Source organism: Filicampus tigris, chromosome 8, assembly GCF_054856515.1.
Source record: "Filicampus tigris isolate MCC_2025a chromosome 8, RoL_Ftig_1.0, whole genome shotgun sequence".
NCBI lineage: Eukaryota > Metazoa > Chordata > Actinopteri > Syngnathiformes > Syngnathidae > Filicampus > Filicampus tigris.
The window spans coordinates 4,463,522-4,485,641 of NC_141224.1; the positions used below are offsets into that span (position 1 = coordinate 4,463,522).

Below are 22,120 nucleotides of genomic sequence, written 5' to 3' on the forward strand. Positions count from 1 at the left end.
TTATATTGCCTCAATGGGTAAGTTGTAGACTAAATACGGTTTTGGCAGAAGTCAATTCTTTTATTGAACTACTAGAGAATGATCAGTTAATGGTTAAGTCCAGTGACTGTACAAACGGCATCATACAATAAACAGTTGCCTTGCCAACACACAGGCAACCCAAGTGTTGTATTGAGGAAAAAAATACAGTAGGACCCCAAAAATTTGAATATTTCAAGTCATTCAAAAATGTTACCATGGGGAAAAATGTGAAGCGGCTCTGCTAAATTTCAAACATTTACATAACTGAAGTTGAAACTCAAGTGGATCCTAGACGGTAATGGATAAGGTGCTACTGTCTCCTTGTGGCGTTTTAGAGGTATAGCTGGAATTGAGTAGCGTACAATACAAAAGGGATTGTATTTCTATTAGCATTATGCTTTGACAGTGATAGTATTGCTCATGTTGTATTGAACAATCAGATGTTTCACTATGTTGACCTAACTGTAAACAACTAATAAATGGTTATGCTGGTTATCACACAAAAGTAAAAAAAAAAACAGTCCTCATGAGATATGCCAACATCAAAGTGACTTGCGTCTTACAAAATGATTTGGATGTGGGAGATTCTAATAGATCTTACAGCCCATCATATCAATCCAACGCATGGTGTTAAAGAGCTTATAATAATCTACTTGGAAACGTGTAAGACCGCATGAAACATACATCACTCAACAAAAATGCAGATAAAACAAAATTTGTTCCTAAAGCGAGAAGTGTTAGTTAAACTTAACTGCTCTTTAGCGCCCTCCAGACTTGTACTCTGCCCAGGAGCGGGAGCGTGATCGCGAGCGGGAGACTGAACGTGACATCGAGCGCGATGGAGAGCGGCCAAATGAGCGCTTGTGGGAACCGGGGGCCAGGTGGAATTCCTCTTCCTGGGCGACGAGGCTGTGCGACCGGGACCGACTCTTTCTGCCCTTGGGCCTGGAACGAGAGGGTGAGGGCGAGCGGGACACAGAGCGGTTCCGGGAGCCGGCCTCACGCTGGGTCCTCTGGCGCTCGTGCTGTCCGCTTTTGTGCCTGACCACAGAGAAACATGACTTAAACACCTCCCTCAAATAGGGACTTCCCGGCATATAGGACTTGACGACATCAGCATAATTTCGGGCTGGCCCAGGCTTTACAACCTCCGACATAAACACTTGTCACCAGCCAGGAGCAGCACTAGTTGGGTACCATTTTTACCATCTGACAAAGGTGTAAGGTGAAAGGTGAAAGGTGAAAAGTAATTTGAATCGGAAAATCAGTTTTGATTTAAAAGATGCGAGTACGTCGGTACATCAACTAATGAATTTCTCTCAATATAGCTGTCAAAAAACGATCAAGACCTTCGGTTTAATATTGCTGATGTGTTGCTTCTTGGAATTTAACTTGAATAGTTTGGGCATTAGACAGCTTTTACATGTTATGAAACGAACGTTAAGAAACATGACAAAAGCTACAAGTGCACTTGGTCATCTTTCAAAATAAAAAAATACTTTGAAGGAAACTGAGGAACTCCTTATACAGAAACACACATATTTGCAAATCAGTTGCATTCAACAAAAGAACGTACTTATCATTTTCACGGCTTCTGCTGCGCCTATATCGGCCGTAGGAGCGCGAGCTGGAGCAGGGAAAGAGAAACAACCATCAGGCGCCAACAGGTTCGAATATGTGCCAGCCAAGTAGAAGAGTGCAGTGAGAAGGACATACTCTCTGGGGCTGTCCGACCTGCGCGGCCGCCGTTCGTACGAGGGGCTGCGTGAGCGTCGGCGCTCATAGCTGCGGCTGCGCGATCGCCTGCGCCGCCCGTCGCGGTCGTCGTCGTCGTAGCGCGAAAAGCTGCGAGGGGAATGACGCTCTTTGGACTTCATCTGGTTGGGAGCTTTTCAGAGACAATGGAACATGATCAACAACATTGAATTGGCACAATGGATCCCTTCAAGTACAACAGTAAAATGTGCACTCACATTTGATGGCAAGGTACCAATAGTGCAGGGGTTCATTGCTACTTATGCCCCTTTACTCAAACCAAGTGCCACTGTAAAAAAAACATACATAAATGGGTCTTACTCTTGCGGTCACCCTGGGCAAACTGGATCTCGATCTGGCGCCCAGACACCCACTTGTGGTCCAGGTTGTGGAGGGCGTCTTCAGCATCTCGGACATCTTCAAACGTGCTGACGCGGTTAAGGTTTTTAAATTTATGACACAAAGCAACACACGCTCACTCACACGCACGCACACACCAAGTCGACACTAATGTGATGAAAGTTCTTCAAAAATCCTGTTCGAGCCGGGCTATTTTCCCCTCTACTGGTTCTCCGCCACTTACCAAAGATGCACATTTACAAATAGGAACCCATTTAAGTGAATAGTGTCTGTCAGACCACACACATACACAACCACACAAACCTGCTGTTATCCATCATTCTCATATGGACACATTCACTTGGAGATCAGTGCTGGCACATCATGAAATAATCAAGTACAATACATGACACTTAAGAGTTTAGTGATTGGAGACTGTGTGGACAAGACAGATAAATAGTAATCAGATCTGAGGAGGATACATTTAAAAAAAAATCTTGTCTTGTTTACCTTTTAACATGCTTGATCTTTGAACTTGAGCTTGCTCTTTATTGCCTTGGCAGAGGAACGTAGCACTTGTCTTTGCCCAATAAACACTTTTTGCCCGCTTTTCCCTTCGGCAGACAAAATGGCCGCTCTCTCTCTTTCTCGCTCGCACCCCTCTTTGCATCTTGATGCTTTTGCTGTGTTTTTTTGCTAGCGCTTGGTCTTTGGCTTTGGCTACTCTACCTGGTAACTTTTCTGTGTGTAGCGGTAGGGGTGTGGGCTCTCCAGAACTGTATCTTTACCATTCTGAGGCAACAACAGAAGAGATAGTAGTTACAAACGGGACACACCACAGTGGAAACAGCACACAAAAAGAATAAGAAAGGATATTGAATGTAAGCAAATCCTCTTGGCCGCCGCGTATAGAAGTCAAGTGGAATGTAGACGTCTACAATAGGCCCGTAACGACCAAACTCGCGCCGCAAATCTTCTGGCCTAAAGTGTCGTGAAATAATGAAATGAGCACATTTTTTTTTTTTTTTTTTTAAATTCCACCTGAGCTACAGCCCACTGTGTGCACGAACACAAGCAGCCCAACTGTACACAGTGGCAGTCATTTTGGTGAAACGTTTGGATAGAAACTGGAAAATAAATAAATACATGTACTTTTAAAATTCACACACCGATAGGAGGATAACAAAGTGGATGACAAAAAGCTGAAAATGGCCGTAGTTTGGAAGCTTTTAATCGCTCAAAAACCACCCAGTTTTAGAAATATGAATTACTCTTACGTAACTTTTACAAATGATGGTTTCCTCAGTAGATGAACAAAAGTGTCATTTGTACCACCGGAGGTTAATAATATACGTTTAGCTTGAAAAAAATTAATAAATAGTTCTCAATGTTCAAAACCCAACGGGTTTAAATATTTTCAATAAACAGTGTTGTGCCAATAAGAATTTAGGACCTATTTCAGTAAATAAATATAAAATCAAGAATCAAATATTTAGAATACATCCAATCCAACAATTCAATACGTAAATATTATAATAATGTAGTCATTTTCAAATATTCTAAAGATCATATTTTAGTCTATCAATTGTTGTTTGACTTTCATCTTAGTCCCATACGGTCAGGGGGAACCATCTATTTGGAATATTTTAATAAACATTTAATCACAGAATAACATAAGCAACTATTACATAGGAGAACACATTTTAGTATATTCATCCCCAAAAAAGCGACAAATGTGTATTATATTTTATAATCATCTACTTCAACTAATTCTAATATGCACATTCCGTTTATCCTGTAACTCATACATTTTAAGCAAATGCAAAACATTATGTAGGTTATTTTAGTGTTCCACCTTTAAAAATGGTAATAATGACTATTACTTTCTAAATGAGTTTAAATGCTACTTATTTTTATTTATTTAATAAATGTCTTTTGAAAATTAATTAAAAAAAAAAAATCCTACTGCACAAAGCAGCTGGCGACATTCCAGTTTAATTAAAATGGCGGATAGTTAGCTGATTGCGTCACAAAGTACCCGGATGTTCAACTAGATCACCGTCTCCCTAGGACACCGTTAGTATTTTTGCCGTATGAGGACGCTGTTCATGTTTTTTTTTGGTTGCATTTACATGCTATGAAAGTACAACTGCAGTTGCCTAGTATAACGTTACATATTCTATATTCATGTTTCAGCTCCATTGCGAGGCTAAAGTAGCACCTCGATGTTGGCGTAACCGACGTTCCTAATCTCCTTCTAAATAAAACAATGGCATCTTCTTTTACTTTTTAAGCACCAATTAGTCTGCAAACCCCTTACCAGGTTGTCAACGTCAAGCTATCGACGACCCACTTTAGCCATTTTTGGGGGGAGTAGCTAAATTAGGTTACGGTTGGCTGTGCGGACTTACCTGGACTCCTCGGAGATATTCCGGACAAAGAGAGAGGAGTTTGGAGGTCGCAGATACCTCGCCATTTGTGACGACGATTTTATTTTTCGTTTTTTGAACAAACAGTCCCCTTTCGGCGAACTCCTACTGTCGGCTAAATCGGAGCCTTTAGGCTAGGAAGGTACGTGACTAAAGTGATGCACGCAATGCGCATGCTCGTCCTCTTCGGCGTAGTTTGCGCATGCTCGTCCTCTTCGGTTTGCGCATGCTCAGTGGGGAATCTTTGCTGTCCAGTGTGAAGCGTTCAAAGTTCGAAAATAAAAACAGGGAGAATAAATCAAGAAAGAAGACCGACACTGTATTTTATTTAAATAGATATTTATTTCAAATTTCACTGCCCAGCTTTTCACATTTTCTTGCTCTTCCTGACGAGGGTTACGGAGCCCATGCTCAAGGTCTAAAATGAGAGAAGAGAGAAAAATGTATATGTAAAAAAATGTAAATGCATGTGTGTTGCAAGCGATTCGTTCAGTGTACCTCGATCATTTCGCCTCCTTTGATCTCTTGGATGTGGCAGAACTTGCCGGTGTTGCAGACGAGCTTGCCACCCTCCATGTTGACAACGCACTTGGTGGATCAAATAAGAATACATATTAAATATATATCAATTTAAAAAAAAAGTGTATGTCACAGCTTTTGGCCCACCTGTGTAAGTAAATTTTTTGAGGTCACGTTTTTAGCTTCAACATATTAATAAACTACTGGACACCACTGAAAACTCCAACTGCCATAATGCAAATCATTTCAAATAGGACGATGATGTCTAATAGAATCTTTTTCCATATATAAATGACCACATTTCCAGTTGATTCTCAATCAAATAAAATGCCTAACGCTTCCCCATAAAAGTTCCATGCCTTTGCAATATTGTGTGTAAAATACAGCCACGGTTCATGGCAGAAACAAAATAATGATAATTATGCTCTAAACGGCTTGCTTTTCTTGTGAACAATTCACCTTGAGCTTCTTGCCGTCCATGGTGGTGATGTCAGCCTCCTTGCCGATAGTAAAGGAGTTGGTCACAGTCTTCCCGGGGGTCTTGGAGGTCACCACAAAGTCCTTGCCCTTCTGCGTGATCTCCGTCACCGGCTTGATGTCCTTGGCCATCTTGATGACATCATCCGGGAGTTCTGGTGAGCGAAACCCCCCCCACAAATGAACATATTATTAATGATTAATTCACATATCAAGATAGGACCAGTCTCATAAGTTGTTTTTGCTCACCCATGGCCTTGAGAAAGGCCTCGTAGTTCTCCTGGGCGTAGACCTGCCACGTGCCGTTGAAGTCCATATTGACCAAAAGGAGGCTGAGACGGGCTGTGAGGGAGGTGAAGCTCAACCGTGTGGGGAGAGTCTGCCCGAGTCCGCTCGCTTTTATACTCCCCAGGCGGGGCGTTTAATTAGTAACCCCATCGCCATCGGATGTTGTTTGAACAACCCTGAGTTCATTTGCTCCATGAATTGGCGTGAAACAAAAATGGCAGCTACTCTAGGGATCAAGAGGTTCCGATATATAAAGCAGGGACAAGAACTTAACAGTTGGGGGGTTAAGTAATGAAGTACAATTACTTGGTTACTGTACTTGAGCAGATATCAGTACTTTGAATATTTGTTTTCATGATGTCTTTTTAGTTCTATGCTTTCTGCTCATTAATTTGTCAAATTTGGATGAATTACTTTTATATTTTTATTTTTTTGTGTGTGCCTTTTTTGTTTTCCACTGCGCAAAGTTATCAAGACGGTTACTGTATATAATTGACATTAAAAATGCAATTGTGCCATGCACTTTTGTACTCAAGTACATTTCTGTTGGAGTTGAATCAGTATTTCTACTTAAGTACAGTGTGTGAGTACTTTTGCCACCTCTGCAACCCGATGAGATAAAAAATTGATTTAACTTGATAAAACTTTGATTTAATGAGAAGCACAAAACACAAACTGGTAGCATCCACAAGCAATGTACCCTCGTCCACATGGAAAATAATTTTATTTCAAAACAAATCAGTACGTACTGTAATCCCTCAAATAGAGGCTATCCCCGGACAGTGCTTTACACAAACAAACACTTCCCATTTACCATAAAAATGAATAATTATCTCAGTCCATAGACACTTTTGTTTTCCCGCACCCATTTGAACTTGCTAACCAAAATATTAGCACCTACTGAGGCATGTAAACAGTCTCTCCGAGTGTACTTGTTGAGTTCCCTGCATAATATTAAAGAAGATTATTGCTTTTACTGTGTGGAGACGATGGTTTAGCATTCCAATAGATAGGAAGAGAGGACATCGAAGGATCAAAAAGCGACGTCGCTATGAACGCTTGGCCGCCACAAGCCAGTTATCCCTGTGGTAACTTTTCTGACACTTCCTGCTTGAAACCCGAAAAGTCCGAAGGGATCGTGAGGCCCTGCTTTCACGGTCTGTATTCATACTGAAAATCAAGATCAAGCGAGCTTTTGTTCTTCTGCTCTGAGGACATGTGGTGGCTCTACAATTTTGCTAGGGCGTTAGCTGAGATAGGCTCCAGCTCACCCGTTGCGGCCCTAAAGAAGACGGGCACAAAATATAGATGGATGGGTGATTAAAAAAAAATATATATACTTGTACTAAAAGTACACCTTTCCCACTTCTCCAGTTGAGTAAATAAACGCCACTATTTGTGGAAACACGTTATTTGGGCTTAGCCTCATACACGTCTGCAACCTTTCCCTTCTTTGCGGTGCCGTTGAACCTTGTCACGTGACTCCAGACTCCCACCAGTGGGGTGAACGACCCCGTGGACTGTTTGCACTTTGAAAGTACAAACCGGCTCCTTTAAGTTTTGCATTTTGTTCCCTTACTGTACCCAATGTGTACCGAACCGTGACCTTAAAACTACGGTACGTCCCGAAGCAGGATTTTAATTGTACCACTACACCCACCCATTTATCATCCGCCTCTGTGAACCAGGAAGTGGCCTGCTAATTAACAAACACAAATATAAAATGCTCCACAGTATAGTTAGTGACAATTTTTCTGGGTAGAGGTCAGCACTTAATTGAGTGACATTCTAGCATCACTTGCAAAGGAAGCTTTTCTATACGAAAATCCATCAAGACACACCATGTGCACTTTTGGCTATACTGCACCAACCATAAGCTATCACAGGGGTGGGCAAAGTGTTGCTCGCGGGCCACATGCGGCCTGCTCTGTTCATTATCAAGAGCCCACTAATATTTGTTGCATTAATTTGGCTGTTTTTTGCTCTTCTAAAATTGCTTAATCAAAATGTATTTATTTTTTTAATTCATTTTATTCATTTATTGAATATTTGGTTAATTGAATTATTCTAACTGATAAAAGAAAATGCATTAAATAAACAATATTGCATATACAGTATCGTCATAATTATTGTCAGCTCTGGTTAAGAAGTGTTTGCAGTAGATTACTCTCACAGTGAAAATTGAAGAAATGGTTGACCACATACAGAATTAAGCTCCACCCATGGCCATGTCAGTCCCCAGACTTTAGTCCCCAGAAAGATTATAAGAGAAAATTAGCAATTAGCAATTAGCATCTGGGTGCTCATAATTGTGGCACACATGATTTGATGTCAAATAATTATTTCTTAATGTGGGAGTTTTGCGCCTCACTGAATAAATGCACTTGAATGAAAAGTTGGATTTTATTATTATTATTTTTTTAGGGGTTGTATATTATTTAAAAAAAAAAAAAAAAACAGAATTTATTAGAAGCAAAAATCTTAACCAGTGGTGCCAATAATTATGGAGGGCAGCGTATGTGTATTCTTTTTTCAAATCTATTTTTATTATAGGTTATAATTCTAATTATAAAGTTAGCCAATTATTGCATAAAGTTTTAAAATGTGTATGTCAATTTTAATGGTTGAAACAATTCCATGTTTTATTTGAAACTGTTTTACATACACATTTTAAGATGTGTATGTAAAATTGTCAATTTGAACAATAAATTAAATATGTTTATTTTTTAAATTATATTTGAAACAAACCCTTGCATACACATTTGCAGAATTTTTTTACTCTCATCCACCAATGATGTAGCTCATCTATCTGTTTTAAAAATGAAACGTGGCCCTTGATGGCAAAATTGTGCTCACCCCTTTGGTATGGCAACTACTCTCTCTTCACGTGGGCCACCTCCATTCACAAGCCCATCTCCACGGCGTTGGCCGGCGGTACCTCGCCGCGCTTGTACACGCTCACGGTCACGTCCACCGACTCGGAGCCGCAGCGGTTGCGCACCAGCACGGTGTATCTGCCCGAGTTGTCCGTGTGGACGTTGTTGATGGTGATGGTGCTGCAGCCGCGCTCCCTGGTGATGAAGAACTGGTCTTCGCCGGCGATCTCGCGCTCGTTACGCAGCCAGAAGACGTCTGGGGTCGGGTCGCCCTCGATGAAGCAGGTCAGGCACAGAGACTGCAAGCAGGAGAATGTTGTGGGATTGGAAATGTACAAAATTATTATTATTTTTTTTTTACCTTGCCCTCCATGATTGCCACCACATCCGGGAGACCTTTTGTTACTTTGGCCCGATCTGAAACAAACTCGGTCAGTCTCTGATGACACCGGCCCTCACATTTTCTTGTGAGGGACAACTTTGTAACTCACTTTTCTCAATGACGGCCTCCTGCCTGAAGACATGAAAACAAGACGTCCAATCAGTGATCAGTCAATCATGCGGGACGAGTTTAAACAAAAAAAAAAACAAAAAAAACAGCTTACTTCAGCCTCTGGTGCTCCAGCAAGGCATCGGCAAATGCTGCAAATAAATGTGAATAATATCATTACAGTGACGTCCTCTCGTACGTGTCGTTGGCTCTCGCACGCGCCCCCACCTTGTCCTGACAAGTCCAGGTGACGCTGGTGTGTCTCGACGCCATCAAACATCTCCAGGGTGTATTTGCCTTTGTCGTTCTCCGTGGGGTTGAAGATGTCCATCCAAACCGTGTGCACGTTGCTGCCCATCCTGATCCTAGACTGGGGTTCCATCCGTTTCCCCCTACAAGACAAACGGAAACAAACCAAAGCACCTCCGCCACTTACATGGCTGTATTTTGTCATTGTGAAGAATGCATAGGTAGGGATGAATAATTTTGAAATAACAAGCTAATTGTGTGACGATTTCGAGTCTTCAGCAAACCTAACATGTTTTTGGAATGTGGAAGAAGTCTGAGTGGAAAGAGCTGAGACCTGAACGCAGAACCATAACTGTTGGCAGACGTGCTTACCACTAGTTCAAAGTGCTGGTTATACTGTATTACTGCAGTCTGTATTCAGCGTGTTACGTCTACGTCCAGCAGGTGGTGCTACAGGCTCGGTTTAAAGAATGCTTGCACAGTTGGCATAATAGTTGATGACGTTTAAAACCACATTTTCTTTGTCCAATGCCCAGCTATGCGCTCACGTTTTTTTTGTTTTGCATGTCTAGTTCCGTTAAATCACCAATCTAATCTAAATCGCCGTTTTCTTACAAATAGATATAGGACATTACTTAAAGCAAACATGAATAATGATGGAATGCGCTTATTGAATGAAAGTAGAAGAAAAAAAAAGAAATTCAAGATTAGGTTTGACAGCCCATTTCTTTTCTGAGACTTTCATTTGGCTCCAGCTGACTCAAATCATTGCCAGACATCAGTGTCCATATACTCCCTATATACACAATTCATATTGTCCTCATTAGGATCGCGGGGAAGCTGGTGCCAATTTGGGCGAAAGGTGGGGTACGCCCTGGACTGGTCACAATTGCAATCAATTGCAGGGCACATTTAGTCTTTAATGACAGTCAGGTAGCTGCTTTGCCTTACTTGAAGCTCCAGGTGGTCTTCAGGTAGCTGATATAATAAGTGAGACAGCAGTAGAGCCTGAAACCTTCTGCCGTGCTTTGAACCCTCAGCGGACCCGCTGACAATCCTGCAGAGGCGGATTGAGAAATAGATAGATGTTGTTGTCATGTCAACACGCTGGCGGGGTCCTCCGGTGTGTGACTCGCTCACCGCATTGTTTGCTCAGCTGCTGGAGAAGCTTATCGTACTCTGTGAAGAAACAAACGAATCATAATAAGCGGTGTGTGACATTTGACACTGAAAGAGCTCTAATGAGCACGTCGGGCCACTCGCTGGCGATGTTATAAAGAAAGCCCGTACACACGCATGCCTACGATTTTTAACATCTATTTTAGTTCATTTGCTTCTACGCCGGCTCGTCGAAATATCCATGGTGCAAAAAAGGTTGCCGACCGCTGCGCTGTTTTGAAGTCATCGATTAAGCAACTTCGACTCGACTTTCATGACATTATAGTCAACTAAAAAAAAAAAAAAAAACAACTTTGTCATTCCATCTCTACTAGTGAGCTACGTTATACAAACAATCAACACACCCAGCTGCCCTATTTGTGTCCGGACACAGCTTCAGATCTCCCTGATTGGCTTTCGTTCTGTTCCACGTCACAATCACAGAGTCCGTCGCTTGACCCCTACAAGGATTTGCCATTGCGGGTATTTAATGAGTTTGACATTTACGATTGGTGGCGAAGCAGATTGGAGAGGAAAAAAAAATCACTCTTGACACACCCCACACCACATGATAATCCGTTAGGATAATCTTTTAGAAACATTCAATGTCATCATCGGTCAAATTTGGCCCGATTGTTGGTATGTGTGTGCCCTGATTTAGGAAAGTGACAATGGCATGATGTGTTTAAAAAAAAAAAAAAAAAAAAAGTCATTAAAACAAATGAACTGCGCTGCATCACCTTCATCCTTCAACGCCAAGGTGCTGACGTCCTCTCCTCTGGCATCCGACACCACCGCTTTATACGAGCCCGCCTGCTTCTTTTCAATCTGAGCGGACGCACAACTCATCTACAGCAATTTCATATTCAAAAGTCACACACATATTTATTAGTGTTTGATTACCTGTGGGATGGTGAGCGCGGCGACTCCAGATGGGGGGTCATATTCAGCCTGCGTCACCGCCACTCCGTCCTTGGACCACCTGAGGGTGGAGTCTGTGGTTGTGTTTGTCACCTGCGGAAACAGTGATAAGAGTCAGTATGTTTAATGCAGTATACAGCGTATGGGAAGGGTTTTCTTTGCCAATTATATATATATATATATATATATATATATATATATATATATATATATATATATATATATATATATATATATATATATATTTATTATGCAATTATTACACAACATGTGTCTTAAAAATACAATATTTGCAAATCTTGTATAAATATCATCTTCTGCCCTTTTGTAATTACTTATATATGCCGCAAGATGGCAACAAAGGTCTTCATTTATCTAAATGAAGTTCCTCAACTCACTTCAGCACCAAGAGGCCACCAGATGGCGCCCAATTCTTTGTGTTATAGCTTTGGCCTGAGTACAAAAACAAGGACTATTCAGCAAATAACAGATGTTAGACTCAACAAACAAACCCAAGAAATCCAGCTACTAGACGTATTGCATAATTACAAAATATTTTTTAATATTTTGAAACTTAAGAACTGGTCAATTTGACGCAAAACAAACACCAGCAAGGCTGGGCTGCTACTTTTGTGTAAAATGTGATGCAACGAGTGAATCTATTTCTATTAAGGAGCATTTGTGGGTGCACACCTTTGCAGCATTTTATCACAGTTCCTCTTTTATCCTTTGCACTAATGACCGTCACGCAACGGCAGACGAAAACAGTGCCATTATATTCATTGCCGCAATTAAGTACCTTGCACTTTATGATCACTTGGCAATCCTCGTTAACGTTCCACGACAAGAACTCTTCGAAGTACGGCCCTTTGGGAGGAAAGGGGAGAAGCGAGCGATGACAATGTCACCGTGATGTATCCGCGTGCATCTGTGCCGCTTAAAGGTCACCGGCAGCCATTTGTTAGCGTAATGAGGCGGCCATGTTTTCGCGCGGACGCGAACAGTGGAGGTGGCGTGTTTACAGAAGGATGTCTCACCGCTCTTTCTCTCGTGGTCGCGTCGCTTGGCGTTTGCCAGGGCTAGCAGCTCGCGGAACTCTGGATGGGGGGGGGGGGGGGGGGTGTAAAAGACACAGATGATTAGATAGGCCATTAGGAACACCGACACAGTCTAATTACATTCGATAAAAGAGTAGAAGCGAGAAGAAGTTGGATGTTTGTCGCAGTTTTGGTTAATGCGTTTGCTCATGTTTGTGGTCGTCTATGCGTGAGATGTTAATTTGAGTAACTAAGGCCGTTCGTTTTACTGTATAACCGCTGCTAGTTCTACGTTTAATAGTATTCCTTATTATGATTAGTAGGAGAATTTAAAAGGTCAATGTCAATTAGTTTGGTTCTTTATTGGATTTCTCATAATGAGGAGAGGCGTTTTTTTTCCCCTCCAGTGTTTATTCAAATGCAGTCTGTCAAGTGTGAGATGATTATTCCTGTTTTATAGAGAGTTGTATTTATTAATAGCATATAGCATGTATTGTATGTTTATTATAATTATTAAAAATGTTGATTCTTAAAAAAAAAAAAAAAAAAAAAATCATTACCGGTACATTTTTCAGAGTTTATTATGTGTAGGACAATTATTGGGGTAAGGCCGTCTTCATTTAACAATTTACTAACTGGTATTATTAATTTATGAATGTATCTTTAGCTTTGATATTTCCTCATGGGCTAGCAGTTTGTGCTTTTTTTTGTTTGTTTGTTTCTTGGGGTAGGGTTTTAATTCATGATGTTTAATATGCACTATAATTTTGGATTACTATTATTACTAAAAATTTGAAAATATAAATAATAGTAATAATATAAATAATTGGTTACCTGTTTACATAAACGTTTGAAACTACATTTTTATAGTTGTTATAATCACAAAAAATATTTGCTTCTAGCTGTAATACTTTTGACACAAATAAATACCGGTACTCTTAAATTGCTTTCTATTTGACTATATGATAACTTTATTCGATTTGAGGAAAAATGGTATCCACCGCCTATAAAAGTTCACACGCCCGTCCCAGTAAGCCGTAATATCCTCCTTACACACAGGCGCTGGCCCGCCTTTGATACGACCTTTGACTTAGTATTCTGTGTCTGTGCCATTTCTACGAAACGGCATCGTGGAAAATGCCAGCAGGCAGTGGAAAAGTGTCTCATATGGCCATAGTAAAAGCCCGATTTGTGTATAAAGAGTATTTATGACTGATCATAAGCCCTTTAATACATCGAATCTGTTACGTGACTCACTGTGATCCACCAAGACCAACGTGAATTGGTTCCTGGCACGTCCGTCGCGCAGCTGGGCCGTGTACGAGCCTTCGTCCTCGTGGCTGATGCGATCCATCAGCACCTCCACTAGACCGGCAGCCTTGTCAAAGTGGATCCTGCGGCTCTGCGGACGCGCAAACGACAAGATACGAGGTATGAATGTCGGTGGTGTCGTTCAGAGAGCCACTCACCCGAGTGCATTATGAAATATGTTGCAATTGATGCAGGACACAATCAGAAGCGGGGGGAAAAAAAACATCATTTGGGCTCATTTCCCAGGCTTTTATGTTCATTACGTTGAGAGTACGAATGCATGATGGTGATGGGACTTGGGCGGTTGTGGCGCGGCGTGCGACGATGTGATGTACGGCGAGCTCGAGGGCGCTAATCAGCTAAATGGGCTTTTGGATTCGCAAACCTCAGCTGTGATCATTCAGAAACGGCGCATAATCAGCGTTCCTCAGATGGAACTCGGGATAGCAGGCAGATAATGGACCGAATGGAAATGAGGCGCGAGTGCCGTGTGAGTGGCAGCTGCTGCCGGTGAGAGAGTTTCTGGAAATAAGCGACACAGAATAGTGACACCATGTTGGATTTGTCTCTGTCGACTCCACTATTGATTGCGTTCAGGTCCCAGTAAATCCCAATAAATAGTTATGCTACGTTTTGTTTTGGCATCTATGGTAAACTCACATGAGCCTTTATTACCTCTGCCAAGCATTGAAAGAATTAAGGTTAAAGTGCTTCTGTGATTCCAGTTTTGAATGGCAGCAAACCGAGCAGACAACCGTTGGCCACCCATGACAACTTGGTAGCATAACCTCAGTTGAGTCAAGTGCTGCTGTCCAGCAGGTCCACTAGTTGAAAATATTGAGTTTGAGGAATATGAGTTAAGCAGCAAAATCCACCCGTTTTTAGCCATCTCGGGGGCGGCCATTTTGTCATTTATGTCGACTGAAAATGACATCACAACTACTCAACCAATCATCGCTCAGCTTCAGAAAAAAGGTCAGCCGTGATTGGTCGACACCTGAGACCGGAGTAGTTGCGATGTCATTTTCAGTCGACAGAAGTGACAAAATGGCCGCCCCCAGAGATGGCTAAAAAAGAGTGGATTAATTCTTATTCCACAAATGCAATATTTATCAGAATGCCTTGTTTGAACTAGTGGGCTTGCATAAAACATATTCTTGAAAAAAATATGTTTGGGTTGACTTGCCTCAATTAAGGCTTAGGGGTAGAGTATAAGTAGAGTGAGGGAACGATTTGAAATCAGCAACGTATCAGTAAGCTAAATTCATATTTACTATCAATAATTGTATGACAAATACTTGCAGGCCAAAAAGATAAAACAATCAACTCCCCTCCCCCCTAAAAAATTCCCTAGCATCTCGATTTGTAATGTCTCAAATTCTTCACTTTTGTTAACAGTTTGGCCTTGGGGGAGGTCATTCCGGTACGGCCCTCCACTTGTCTGACTTCATTATAGACAAGGAACGGAACAAAATGGATTGCTCAGCATCTGTTTTGTGAGAAAAAACACATTTAAAAGGCCCTTCCCGAGACCACCCTAAATAATGTTTGTGTTACGCTGCCCGATCATGTTATTTATGATTTTCTTTTCCCGCATCCAAGGGTAATTTCCTCCGGCGGACGTTAACTCTACGGAGTGCGAAATTGTCAATTTGTTCCACCTTTGTTGCCCGTGTGCTTCTTTTCAACTCGCGGCGATATGTTGGGACCACGTGGGTGTCGCCTTGGCACCTCACTCTCACCTGCATGTTATTTTTTTTTTTAGATAGAGAAGAACCTCCGAAGTGAAAAGTTCCAAACGTGATACAATTTGGAGTTGAATACGCCAAAAAAAAAGTTTTTTGTGCACAGGGGCTATGTTTGATTCTTGGAAAGGACAGGTTGACATGGACATTCATAGATTTAATAACAATGACATTAAAATGTGCATATAAAAAATGTTCTATTGTTGCTGTCCTGTGAAAAACACTTATGTCCATTTTTTCCGTGAATGGTGTTTCCGCATTACAGACATCACATTAACGTTTTTTGTAAAAAAATCCCAAATTGGACATACATTTGCGTATCATGTATTGTACAATGTATTAATTTGATCATTTTATATTATAGTTCTCATGTTTTAAATGTAATATTTTAAATTAATTTAATTATAATTAATTAAGAAATTACTGGTAGTTTAGTGAAAGAATAAAACAAAATAACATTGTTTTTATTTTGTTATTTACAATAAATCAATTAACCAATCAATTCATTAGAAAAATGAATACCCAAAAAGTGAATACCTCAATTTTAGTTAGACTATTTTTTTAGTTTTATCATATGTCTAAACAAGTCATGCAGGCAAGCAGCGAGCAGAAAGTTCTCTGTTTGAGAAGCTTGCCAACAAAGGCTACATATTTACTCTCCATGAGTCTCCATGATGGCGCAGTGGTTTTTACTTTATTTTCGTTTTTTAATTTTTCTTTTTTTATTTATTACAACTTCTCTTTACACTGTACTTGTATGACAGCTAAAATGAGGCGCAATCAACCTTTAGTGATTTGAAGGCTACATTCTGTGCTGGCTGAAGGCCAATGTTGCGCTGTGAGGAGAAATTCAATGCTCGCATGAAGCTCAATTTTCCCAGCCAATGAACGGCAAGAGAGGTACGGCTTGAATCAATGGAGGTTGCCATGGTGGCGATGTGAAGCACCATCTCGTCTGGCTCACTTTGTTACTGTTGTTTGTCTGGTCCGTATATAAGCTTGTCGTACATCACATCCTCATACCAAAATGACTAACTGTGATGCAACTGTTGTGTTAGCGTGTTGGTATTTAATAATAACAAAAAATTCTAATCATCAATCGTTAGAGTATAAGTCAACTGCTTTGGAAGAAACCTCCCAATGAGAGCATTTTATAGGCTGTTAAGAAGTGAAAATAGTCTGTGTGTGTGTGTGTGTCGAGCGCTGATCTAAACCCTATTGAACATCGGTGGGAACGGAGAAGGCAGCCTTATAACCTACGAAAGCTGGGGGCCAAAAAACGGACGGCTACCAACAATTTTGTCCATGTGTGTACAGATTTATATCTTTTTTTGTTCACGCCTTATTGGAGCAGCAGCTCTTACTGGAGTGGAGGAGATTTCTTTGTCGTTGAAAACGAGACGCAGCTCGGCATCGTCGCTCAGACTTTCCGTTTGAAGCCACAGACGCACGGCGCCCATGTCCGAAACCTCCACATGCCAGCCTGACTTCAGTGCGATCACTGGCGAAGGATAAGGGATTCCGATCTTTCTCTTTTGGAATTATCACTGAATTAATACTCACCGAATGAGTTCAATAATAATATGAGGAGGCATACGTGGATTTCGGACTTGCTGGCTGAGTTCTTTGAGGCGTTCAAGGTCTGCAAGAGTGACAAGAGGTTCATTAAACTTTTATTTCATTGATCACATTTCGAAAAGTGGTTGGAGAACACGACGGCTTATTGGTGTAGTGACCTTGAGACAAGGTGCTATGTAACAAGATTAGATTGCTAGATTCACTGAGTCCATCATTGTGATGCCACCGGAGGTGATTGTGAATCGTCACATATGCCAAAATCCAAACATCCATTTCTGAAATAGTTTCAATGACATTTTCAGTCCAAGAGTTTATAAATATATCACCAGTGGGTGAAGCAGCCTGAGAAAAAGAAGTTAGCATACACAGACAGGCAGGAGCGTCTGCATTAGCATCGCTGGTGAGTACGATGTTGTTTATTTATTTAAAGTTTTCATATTGATGTATCGTACAATAGAGGTTTGGAGTTGTTGAGGTGATGTATTGGAAGATAAAGGTAACTGTTTTTTTTTTCTTTTAGTAATATCCTCAAATGTGTGTATAATACTCTTCTTCAATGCCACACATCCAGCCTTTTTTTGTATCTATGAGTGCTGCTTGGAAGGGATAATTGTCCGGAAATCGGCAAAAGTGCAGTGCGAAAGTAGCCATCGTTATATAGTGTTTTTTTTTAAACATTATTTTGTGACGTGATGGCATTATTAAGAGGTGGATTAGGTCACTAAATACCCACAGAAGGCCCAGGCCCAAAAGTCATCGCCCGCCACTGCCTTTTGCAGTGACTCTGTCGGAACGATTAAAATGATTGAAAAAAAAAAATGAGAACATTAATAGTTACAGATTCTAAATGGTAGCCACACAATTTCACACCTTCGGCAGTGAGCAGGTAGCTGGAGGACAGGCTGGGATCGTCGCTCATCTCCACGGTGTAGAGACCCAGGTCTTCCTCGGAGGGGTCGCTGAAGGTGAGGACAGACCTAATGGAGACAAAAGATTGTTGCATCGAGTGTGCAATTTTAGTTATCGTCCTTTGTGTAGCCCGAAAGACACGCCGTGCTGTGCTTTGAGTCCCTACGTCATTGCCCACTAAGCCAGTATAATTTAAAGGAGACATATGTTTTTCTTTCTTTCAAAATTTAAAACAGTTCCCAGGTTTGTGAACTTTCAGCAAAATACCCCAAGAATCAAGAATTAAAGTACCGTACTCTTTTCACTGTCTTTTTTACGCCTCAAGGAACTAAGACGGTTTCGAAGGGGTGGTTTTATTCCTTTTTGGAAATAGGCAGCTCACAAGATTTACTCGGTTGTGTAATGTGGCATGCACTCTAGACACCCAACCATTTTTATACAAACCATTAAAAAAAAAAGTCTATTTTTCACAGCGTCCACTTTCGTCAGGACTCAAACTTCGATTCAGGCATTCATCGGGGCTGACGTTCAATGGGAATCCTCCTAAATTGCCAGCTGGCTTGTTCAAGCCTCATTTACATGAACAGTCGCTCTATTAGCTCATATTTTAAGCAGAACATAAGTCATTTATCCTAATATAATTTGTCCTTGTGAGGATGAAATCGTATTACGACCGGAGCGGGGACGGATGGAACATTTGCTTGCAAAAGAACACGAGAAGGCACTTAAAGAGTGTGAAGAGGTCAGAGACTTTGGAGAGTTGATTCCAGTGACTGAAATCCAACTTGGCGCCATCTCGCATCCTTTTCAAGCGAGTTCCCGACTCCACGACGTCACCCCCGTGTTCGCACCCACAACGAGCGGGCAGGCCGGCCCCCCACCTGCCGTCCTTGTTGTCCGCCTGAGCTCTGGCGCCGTCGATGGGCTGGGTGTAGTTTTTGTTCCATAGGCCCTCGCTGCCGTCGCCTACGTGATCGCACTCGTATCCCAGGTAGATGAAGCCGTCGTCGTCCACGCCCACCTCAATGTTTTTGGTATCTGAGGAAGACACGTTTTTGTTATATTTCAAAGCACCTTAAAAGTATAACAGTGGTCCTCGTTTGCATTATATCCTATAGGGGAAAAAAAGAACCTAATGGGATTTGAATCGTGACTTTTTCCCCACCTTAAATTCCTTCTTTTGGGCATTTCTCGTGCTATAGTCCTGCAGTATCGAAGTGGCGGGTGTAGAAAAGCGGCATATCGTATACTGTAAGAGAAATTACTGTGTGCAAGGACTGACCTGGCGAGGTCTGCGCCGTGACTGGCTCCGAAGGGAGGGAGGCGGTTCCCGCTCCCGCCTCATTGACAGCCGACACACGGAGACGGTAGATTTGACCCGCCTGAAGACCTGAAACCTGCATGTTATAAGAAACGCATCAAACATTTAGCACTCAAGGACTTTCTCTGGGTTTTCATTAACATGTCCGACGGCATCGAATATAGTGGACTCTCAGAAAACACACGGGGTGTTCCACCTCTGGTTTGTTTCAAATTGTGTGACTTTGGGGCGTTTGTCTTTATAGGTTACACTGTTCACAGAGAAAAAAAAACTAATAAAAGGCAAAAAGAAGAACATCATGAATGTTATATACTGAATATTATTATTTACATTGTGGCTATTGAAAAATGTTTTGTTTGTATATTTGTAATTGTTGTCGCCAATGTTTTACGTATGTGCACGTGCATTTTATTCAATATAAAAATGGATGTTGATTGTTGATAGCGTGTTTCCATGTTTTTGTTTTGCCTTGCCCCCCCCCCCAAGGAAAAAAAGTCTAGCTCCGCCACTGCACACAAAAAATATCATTGATGATCTGGTTTCTTGGTTTCTTGCTTGAAAGTTCTGGGTCACATTCCAAGTCTTGTGTATTCCACCTTAGTTATGAATAATCTTTTCTTGGTTTAAACAGTAGCGCACCGTAGGTGTCCCGTACGCTTGCCGTTATTATATTTCCTCACCTTATAATACGTGTCCGTGACTGGCTTGTCATTCACAGCAGTCCATGTGTCAGACTGCTCGCCCTGGCTGATTTCCAGTAAGTATCCCTTGACGGGGCCCCGGCCTTCGTAGAGCGGCGCGGCCCACAGGAGCATCAGCGAGTGGTCCCTCACTTCGCGGACCTCCAAGTCAAAGGGACAACCTGAGAGAGATTGACCGCTGAGTCATGCGTGTCCATGACGACATCTATCAATAACCACAAAAGGAGCATGACGACGTTCCACCAGCCACCCCGGCTGACTGCGGCGCTTAGTTTGCTTAATGATTTTTGGCTCCCACTTTAGAATTATTAATGCCATCCAGGGGAGCCCGTTCGGCAGGATTAATGAGCCGCGCTTCAAAAAAACGCCATGTGGCAGGGAGCGCCTCTTTCCATTTTCAATATTAATGTCACAAGCAGCTGTGTGTGAGTGTGTGTCCGTTGTTCTGTGCATATTTCTACATCGCTCGGAACACACGTGGAGCTACGGGGGCTTTGGTTTCACTGCGGCTTTTATGTCGCCATGGCAACACTCGAAGGCCGAGCCGGGGCCTTTCTGCAACTAACGGACACTCGGATCGCTCTAGCATGATGAAACTCGGCATCAGCCTGCACTCTGAACGAAACAAACACTATGTATTATATGAGAAGGGTGCATGAAGGGAAAACGCTTGTTTACTCTGAAATAATAATCTCATATCTAATTACGACGGTTCCAAAGAAGTGGAAAATCATCCATGAAATATCCGGAAAGTATGTGGTAAATTTCATCAGGATGTTAAAGCAGCACCGGGCAAGAAATCGACCTTAATAACATTTCTTCACATCTCTCTTTTGATGAAACATTGACTTACAAGTACAGTAGTTGAACGGGACTTCATGCCCTGAGGGGGTCTGTATCGTTTTTCCTGGCACAAAGCAATTTTGAGGAGGGTGGCCTATACCCTGGCACACAAAAAAATACAAATGTCCTGAATTGCTTCCTCCTTTCGCTGTAAGGACGGCTCAGGATTTCAGGACACTACGTGCTGGCACGCATGGGAAATGTGGTTGGTTTTTGTCAAAACACTACCGCTTTTGTCCACATGGCACCGCCATAATCAACAAAAACTGACATGACCCAGTGTTGCTTTAAGCCGGGACTTCTGGGACTTCTGGGCGATTAATCGATTTTATTGACTTATTCAGGTTTATTTATCAGGGTGATTGATTTTTAAAATCCATCCTTTTTAGTGGTTTCTGAAGCTCAAAGCGTATCCCCGTTGAGGTTCACTGCTTACACTAACAACATGACTTGAAAAGAGAGAAGCGACTTTACAAAAGCACAGTCAATATCACAAATTTGCTCGCTATATTTAGCGACTTCCAACCCCTCTTTTAATAAAACTGGACAACATTAATGGGAATCATTTTCTTATTGTTTTCGGAATTAGATAATCGCGTTGAACATTTTGAAAGGCAAGCTGCCCATTACACGTTCCAAAATCAGTGCTTTAATGATGGAAACTTTTATGCTTCCTAGCCACAAATATTTTGCTGAGGTTGCCTTGCCTCACCTCATGATTAAAGAACGTGCGAGAGCTAGCAACAGACAGTAACACCAGCTGAGCCATGTAGTTTGAATGCTTATTTTATGCCATTAAATTGTTGAGAATTTAAAATGTGAATTTATTCAGAATGCTTTAGTGTTGACAAAATCGATTTTCCCTCAGAGAAGAAGCACTCATTTTCACATTATCTGTAAAGAATAGTTTTTTCCTAGGATTTGAATGGAAATTGATTAGTTCTGGCGAAAAAAAGCTGTTTGGTGTCAGGAGAAATAAAGGACATCCCAGAAGGAAAAAAACAAAACAAAAGCAGAACTTGTTTTGAATTAATGTCATTGTCATTAGATTTTTTTTTATAATTCTATTCTGTGGGGCAAATTGGATTTCTCTGTGAAAAACCATATCGCAAAGCCCTATTTAAAGATTAAGTCAACCCTCATTTTTTCTTTT

At 41.5% G+C, this 22,120-nt stretch overlaps 3 protein-coding genes across 5 annotated transcripts in view; all 3 read right to left on the minus strand.

Moving 5' to 3' along the window:
- Window positions 1-39: 39 nt before the first annotated feature.
- Window positions 40-4,742, minus strand: srsf10a (serine and arginine rich splicing factor 10a). Of its 3 annotated transcripts, XM_086039391.1 has the most exons (7): window positions 4,527-4,579; window positions 2,845-3,096; window positions 2,626-2,670; window positions 2,098-2,193; window positions 1,738-1,909; window positions 1,598-1,648; window positions 40-1,062 (listed from the first exon to the last, which is right to left on the minus strand). In XM_086039391.1, exons 3-7 carry the CDS (start codon window positions 2,633-2,635, stop codon window positions 780-782), a joined length of 612 nt encoding a protein of 203 aa, XP_085895517.1. In that variant the 5' UTR covers window positions 2,636-2,670; window positions 2,845-3,096; window positions 4,527-4,579; the 3' UTR covers window positions 40-779. The 3 variants fall into 3 exon arrangements, with proteins under 3 accessions (XP_085895517.1, XP_085895514.1, XP_085895515.1); XM_086039388.1 differs by lacking the exon at window positions 2,626-2,670 and having other exon boundaries at window positions 2,098-2,201; window positions 2,992-3,096; window positions 4,527-4,742; XM_086039389.1 differs by having other exon boundaries at window positions 2,626-2,907; window positions 4,527-4,710.
- A 124-nt stretch (window positions 4,743-4,866) lies between these two features.
- fabp10a (fatty acid binding protein 10a, liver basic) lies at window positions 4,867-5,942 on the minus strand. The gene is made up of 4 exons (XM_086039393.1): window positions 5,790-5,942; window positions 5,523-5,695; window positions 5,043-5,132; window positions 4,867-4,962 (listed from the first exon to the last, which is right to left on the minus strand). Exons 1-4 carry the CDS (start codon window positions 5,854-5,856, stop codon window positions 4,912-4,914), a joined length of 381 nt encoding a protein of 126 aa, XP_085895519.1. The 5' UTR covers window positions 5,857-5,942; the 3' UTR covers window positions 4,867-4,911.
- A 515-nt stretch (window positions 5,943-6,457) lies between these two features.
- myom3 (myomesin 3) overlaps window positions 6,458-22,120 on the minus strand; it is a 50,332-nt gene continuing 34,669 nt past the window's right edge. The window contains exons 21-38 of the mRNA XM_086037773.1: window positions 20,104-20,285; window positions 19,385-19,499; window positions 18,984-19,140; window positions 18,064-18,170; window positions 17,213-17,257; window positions 16,980-17,116; window positions 13,817-13,961; window positions 12,560-12,619; window positions 12,322-12,389; window positions 11,505-11,615; window positions 11,342-11,429; window positions 10,584-10,622; window positions 10,395-10,500; window positions 9,423-9,586; window positions 9,310-9,346; window positions 9,196-9,218; window positions 9,066-9,121; window positions 6,458-9,003 (exon numbers count right to left, since the gene is read on the minus strand). Of these exons, the coding sequence (XP_085893899.1) occupies window positions 8,731-9,003; window positions 9,066-9,121; window positions 9,196-9,218; window positions 9,310-9,346; window positions 9,423-9,586; window positions 10,395-10,500; window positions 10,584-10,622; window positions 11,342-11,429; window positions 11,505-11,615; window positions 12,322-12,389; window positions 12,560-12,619; window positions 13,817-13,961; window positions 16,980-17,116; window positions 17,213-17,257; window positions 18,064-18,170; window positions 18,984-19,140; window positions 19,385-19,499; window positions 20,104-20,285 (1,913 nt within the window). The 3' untranslated portion in view covers window positions 6,458-8,730. The remainder of the gene's footprint in view (window positions 9,004-9,065; window positions 9,122-9,195; window positions 9,219-9,309; window positions 9,347-9,422; window positions 9,587-10,394; window positions 10,501-10,583; window positions 10,623-11,341; window positions 11,430-11,504; window positions 11,616-12,321; window positions 12,390-12,559; window positions 12,620-13,816; window positions 13,962-16,979; window positions 17,117-17,212; window positions 17,258-18,063; window positions 18,171-18,983; window positions 19,141-19,384; window positions 19,500-20,103; window positions 20,286-22,120) is intronic.

Excerpts from the sequence above, each read along its gene's own strand:
- srsf10a (XM_086039388.1), bottom strand. The coding sequence starts at position 4,591 with ATGGCGAGGTATCTGCGACCTCCAAACTCCTCTCTCTTTGTCCGGAAT. Across the intron at positions 3,097-4,526 it reads AATATCTCCGAGGAGTCCAG|GCCAGAAGATTTGCGGCGCG; the intron begins GTAAGTCCGCAC and ends ACGACACTTTAG. Across the intron at positions 2,202-2,991 it reads AGAGGATTTGCTTACATTCA|GTTTGAAGATGTCCGAGATG; the intron begins ATATCCTTTCTT and ends CCGCGTCAGCAC.
- fabp10a (XM_086039393.1), bottom strand. The coding sequence starts at position 5,856 with ATGGACTTCAACGGCACGTGGCAGGTCTACGCCCAGGAGAACTACGAG. Across the intron at positions 5,696-5,789 it reads GGCCTTTCTCAAGGCCATGG|AACTCCCGGATGATGTCATC; the intron begins GTGAGCAAAAAC and ends TTCGCTCACCAG. Across the intron at positions 5,133-5,522 it reads TGGACGGCAAGAAGCTCAAG|TGCGTTGTCAACATGGAGGG; the intron begins GTGAATTGTTCA and ends TGATCCACCAAG.